The 6,000-nt window shown below is 43.1% G+C and overlaps 1 protein-coding gene across 10 annotated transcripts in view; it reads right to left on the bottom strand.

Moving 5' to 3' along the window:
• LOC135378078 (serine/threonine-protein kinase PRP4 homolog) overlaps positions 1–6,000 on the bottom strand; it is a 42,432-nt gene extending 36,432 nt beyond the window's left edge. For all 10 annotated transcript variants that reach the window (XR_010418261.1, XR_010418260.1, XR_010418258.1 and 7 more), the window contains exons 1-2: positions 5,846–6,000; positions 880–1,383 (exon numbers count right to left, since the gene is read on the bottom strand). Coding sequence is in view for 1 of the 10 variants with exons in the window: in XM_064610931.1 (XP_064467001.1) it covers positions 880–1,383; positions 5,846–5,904 (563 nt within the window). In the remaining 9 variants the exon portion in view is untranslated. The remainder of the gene's footprint in view (positions 1–879; positions 1,384–5,845) is intronic.

Below are 6,000 nucleotides of genomic sequence, written 5' to 3' on the forward strand. Positions count from 1 at the left end.
ATATAAGTGGGAAAAAAATGACTTGAAACAACCCAAAGAACAGTACTAAATGTGCTGGTATATCCCCTTCATTTATTAAGACCCTATCACCAAAGCTCCTTAAAGAGATGGTCCAACACGTTTGGGGTAATGTGTTACAATCTGCTTAAACATATAGTTGATTTCTGCCAGGCAGCTCAAATATTTAAATTTTGATAGGTACTTCAACTGGGTGGTGATAAAAAAAAAGTCACTGAAAACAAACAAGCTTCTACCATGTATAAAATCAAAAGCACACAGCCCGAATGATATTCAGAGCTTTGAAAGGTTATTTTTAGTGTAATTTCGAAAGTGCTTTTACAGCAAAGCCACCATGTTTGTGAAAAGGTAGGATATTTAAACAAAATATACATAAAGTAAAAGCAGGGATCATACCCATCCAGAGATTTCCTGTCAGAAGTGCTACCTTCACACCATGCGACCTTTCTACCTATCAAGACCTCAAGCTTCGCTCAGATACAAAAGGGCGTGCACTCAACCTCCACATATCCCCTCACGTTTTTCCCACACTCATAGATGAGCACAACTGGGACAGGCAGCACTTTCCGCAAAAAAAAAACATAATAGCTGAGGTCAGTTAAAACAAAGAGTATCATTGAGGAACTACAGCTGATGAAAAAGGCACCAGCATTGGGGCTCCAACACACACCTTCCGATTTCCGGTCAGACGTGCCACCTTTATAGCTGATCAGAGGGTGTGGGTTCATGCCAACTTCTGATGCCTTTTCATTAACTGGCATTCTTTACCTCAGCAGTGACGCCTAAAAACAAGTTTCAAGGAGGTGTATATGGGGCATAAATGGTTCGAGCCCCAGCTATATCCTTAGAGATAGTACTTGCCTGACAGGACGTGCGGGAGAGGTACGTCTGATGCGCTCTGGCGCTTGACGTTCTTTTCGATGTTCTGTTCTATCGACGTTTTTGGACTCTTCCACTTTGCTTTTAGGTTCCTTATGTGGCGACAGAGCCCTTTTCTTGTTGCTTTCCTTCTGCCTTTTTAGAGAGGATTTTGACTTCTCCTTCCGTGGCTTTTTCACTTCATCTTCCGAGCTACCATAGTCACTTGGTACAAGGGTGTAGAGTTTGGCCTGAAGAATGGCTTTTTGCTGCTCCAGTTCCTCCAAGTTCATCCGGCTGACTTGAAGATTTTCACTATCGTGATTTTTACTTTTGTCACTCGAATGCCCCTTGTGCTTGTGGCTATTCTTTTCTTTTTGGGAGCTGTGGTGATGTTTGTGCTTGTGCTTATGATGTTTACGCTTTTTGCGTTTTCCACTGCCCTCATTGTCTTTGCTCGAAACATCCCTTTGCTCACATTCTATCACCTCAACTGATGATCCTTCACTGCAATGAAATGAAAAGCATAGCATAAATGGCTGTTGTTGCCTGTACACTGGACATTTGCCCTTAGAAGTACACAACTCAAATTTCCTAAAGCCTTAATCTTCGTCACGGGGCTCTGATATCACAGGAGCTTCGGCCATTCCTATCGTTTCTCATCAGCACATGATCTCTCCTGCATCCGCCTCAATGGTGGAATTGCCTGCCATGATGTCACAGCCCGATGATGCGATGTGATGTGATAAAGAAAAAAATGGGGATGAGAGTTTCGACGAAGTCAAACTGGCTACCCCAGTACACTTACACACAGCCCTATGAGTTTCGGATCCTGTTCGGTTCCTGTAGGTTACTGTCTGTTCAATTAGGCTTTCTCCTTTCTTGAAGCACATGCTACAAACGGACTTGTTTGTCGTGATGTCATATGTAAAGTACTTTCTTGCTGGGTTGGAGCGATCGCGTCCCATCCGAATGTCTGTTGCTACTGTCTAGCCAGCAAGCTCCACCGCACGAGTACGACACAAATCGAGGAACACCTTCATTCACAAACGCGCTCGACGGCTCCGTTTTATTTTCTTTGTGTCCTGTCCACAAAAGAGTTGCCACTTCGCACGGGCTTGCCCTCGCGTATACGTAAATGTATTCAACTTAGCTGCTCTCAAACAAGGGACGCGTTGCATGACATTACATATAAAGAAGCCGTTATGCAGCCCCCTTAGGTCGCGGTTTAGTTGAGGAGAGTTTGCGGGGATCAAATTAGAACGAACAGTACGGCACATTGCTAGAGAGTCACATGTACCTCTAAGCCTGTGTGCGTGCGCAAACGATAAACCATTACAAAGGGAGCCTAAGGGTCATAGCATACCGACATACATTCCACCGTAACCGTAACCCTCGTATGGTACCCATGACATGACTTCAGAGCACACGACGTCTGTTTCATTCGCCTATCCGTAGTCCAAATCGGCGAAGTTTTATTTTGGACCGAAAACCGTTAAATATATTTTTCGGTTTCCCTCCTGAGCGAAAAAAACATACGTTTTCGATTCCGTTCCGGTTCGCACCAAAATAGTGTTTTTTTTTTCGGTTTTCGGTTTGCTCCGACACCCTGTTCTGTACTGCATGAGCATTGGGCTTCAGAGGTGCCAAGATACAATTAGGAACAAACTTAGAAATGTGCTACAATTTGTAGCACACATGTTCCCCCTCATGTAACTCATTCAGCATTTTAGGCCCATGACCAATAATTAGAAATATACATCTGCAGCAGGTCAATCCTTATGTGCTTCTGTGTGCTAACATACAGTCACCCAAAAGCTACAGCCAAAAATACTGCAGCAAAGCAAGCACAGTTGTCATTTTTGTACCAGGTTGTGATATCCATTACCCAGCCACATCCCCATCAGCTCATAAATTAGGAAGTGCTGACTGGCATCTAACTTCCTTGCATGCTCATTTTGACATATACTGTATGTCAGTAATGAAGCCTTTGACCTGTGTCAGCTAGGGTAACCACTTTTGAGACACAATCTTAGCTGTAGAGGGGTATTTTTGGAGACAAATTGTTCACAGAAATGACTGCAACCAGTCTACAGATGCCGGGGCCCCGATCTTCAACTCAGACATAGCAAGCGTTATCGTTATATTTAAAGTTCTCGCGTTCCAAAGCCATTTTGGTAGGCTCACGTAAGAGCTTGTGGCGAATCACAGGCGAAGCGATGCATTTGATGCACGTTATGGGGATAACGACAAGTTGAAGATCAGGCTCCAGGCTACTAGCACAATATAAGATGAGAAGATCTGCTGACTTATCTAGATATGGGAGGTCAAAGAAGACAATTATGCGTCACGTTCACATCTCATGGCACATTCACTTAAATGTTGTGTGGTCTGGCCCAGGTAAAGTAACACCAATGCTGCACTTCTGAACAGCTGCACAAAGTCATCTTTAGTGAAGGAAGTCACTTCTGCCTCTATGGCAATGAACCAAAGCAATATCAGCGACAAAGTATTCCATCCCAAGTGCCTAGGCACGAGTGTGAAGCGTCCAGTAAAAAGGTTCGGGATTGCACATCAATTGCCGATGTTGTACATCAGAATGACGAACACAGCAAAGTACATCAAAATACCTGAAATAAGGACACCTCCATCTGGAAAAGAAATGTTTCCCAATGAAGATTTCACTTTTCAGGATTATAGCGCACCATGCCAAACAGGTTTATGTCGTGCCAAAAAGGTCTATTATTTAAAAGCAGTAAAGACCCCTTGCATAACTTTTTTTGCTTTCGGTTGCAGAAGACTTAACGACAAATATATATGCGTTCTATGTTGCATGTGCAACAGGTCTTTGACCAGAATGCTCCCCAGAACCCCAGCCAACGGCCAACATTCATGACACCCCATGATGATCATGATGAGGGGCATGCCAATAAAGTGCCTCGTGGCATTACCTCAACCAGCTCAACCAAAGTGGCTGGAGCATATGTGGACAGCACTGCGTTGTGTCTATAGCACATTAATTTCTGTGGCAAATGAAGTTCATTTTCCCTCAAGATCACGGGAGCAGGATTGGGCAGCATCTCTAAGGTTTACCTCACTCCATGCATTGCCGATATTTCAGAGCGTGTCTGTAAATCAACAAACAATTTCAGGAAATCCCAGTGCTCCTTGCCCATGCATTGCATTCTGGACGATTACTCTCATGAGGAAGGAAGAACAGTCCTTCAAGTTTCATTTTTGCTGACCTTGACACCTCGTGGACAATGGGTCAAGAGAGGGGAAATCGAGACAGATTGGAGACCTCCTCCTCCTTTCTGATAGTTCCCATAGTTCAAAGCGGTGCTAAGCTCTCTGGGATTTTCTGAAGTCGTCTACTGACAGCATTCACCAAAAACATTTTACATGGTCCCCCCTGATGACATTAATCCCATTTCCTTGATGAACACAGTCAAACCTTTGTGACGGGAGGTTGAGCATGAGATCATGAAGAAAACAATGCAAAGATTGTATCGACTCTCCTTGGGGATTTGGTCTGGTCAAAGCCTAAGCAATGTGTGACTGTGACCATATACAAGGGCTGGCCAATGCAATATCAATCACTTTGTATGTATCGTTTCACTTTCTTGTGTTAGGCACACTGCACAAATGAATCCTCAAAGAGGCTGCAACATTTCAGAGCAAGTCATGTCAAATAAATGTGAATGACAGCTATTTGCATTAATGTGAACCTACATTCCAAGTTTTACTGCAAAGGGGATAATATAGATGCATAGAGAATCAGCACTATGAAACCGAAACTCATCACAGCAGGCATCTCCGTCATTGAAGCAGTGCAAGTGGGGTCACATGCTTACGACTACCAATGGAAATGGCTGTAGTTGTTGCCCTCCAGGCGTCCAAGCTTGTTCAGGGGTCCATATCTCACAAAGTACGACACATAGAAAAAATGATTTTTTCCCCCTTCGATACTCTGGAGTGCAGTACAGTATGTGCGCGACATAATGAACCCCATATACGAAAGCATCACAACCATAATTTACAAAAACAGGCATTTTGGAGTGTATGTGAGTATGTGTTTTCTTGAATACTAATCAATTGCATTTAGCATTCTCAATTTTGATAAATCATATAAAAACAAGAAAGTAGTACTAGGAATTGACTGGTAGATTACCAAATCAACAGTATGTAACACAAATGCAGTTTTAATACAGCTAACCTGTTACTGTCGCTTAAAGAACGAAAGAACCATTTCGCCCCTCTGATGTAATAACATTTGCTCAAGTCTGTGGTTCGCTACGTGTACTGCTCTATGTTGTGTTTTAGATTGTCTTGTAAGTTGACTTTTTGTGTGAGGAAGGGGGAGCAATTATTGTGCAATATATGAGGTGGACAGCGCTGGCACTATTTGTCCCCTCTTTTGCGTTCCTTGTGAGAAACCTTAATGACACTACTTGTACTAGAAAAGGGCATTTATCGTCCTACAACTACTGTGTCCCCTCTGTAGAAGCCGGTGTCGTCGTGAAATGCACAAGATTGCTTCTACGTTTGAAATATAATAAAAATAATTTGGGCACAAACGAGAAGCGGGAACTACCTGTGAAAGATTTCTCGAAGTTTTTTTCGTTAGGCTTCTTAGAGTACAGCAGAAGTGAGTTTTCTCAAATGAGTGGTGCAGTAGACGGAACACACACGGTAACAACAAGAATCACGTGCTATTGTAAACATACAACACAACTGTGAATTTTATCAAAGTCCACTAGCCCTTTACATTGGAAAGATTGGGCGAAAAGCAACGACCATTTCCTGTTTTCACAAAGCGCAACAGTAACGTTAGCTGCTACTGCTCATCATCAGGTGTTAACCCTAAGTTCAAAAACTATAAAGCTTATCCCGTAATCAACCAAGTCCAAAAAACCGACGCACCCCACGCTGCTTTATACAATGCTCATGAATCACTTCATAAACGTACCTTGCATCAGCATTTGCTACGGAAAACATACTACATACACTCCTTTCGCATTGCGCCATTTCACGTTACCAGCCACACCGCTGGTTTCTACGCTTTCTACAATGGCATCATGGCATCATGAGCCAGACAAATCCATAGACTTCTGTAAAGGCAGC

Source organism: Ornithodoros turicata, chromosome 1 (assembly GCF_037126465.1).
Source record: "Ornithodoros turicata isolate Travis chromosome 1, ASM3712646v1, whole genome shotgun sequence".
Lineage (NCBI taxonomy): Eukaryota > Metazoa > Arthropoda > Arachnida > Ixodida > Argasidae > Ornithodoros > Ornithodoros turicata.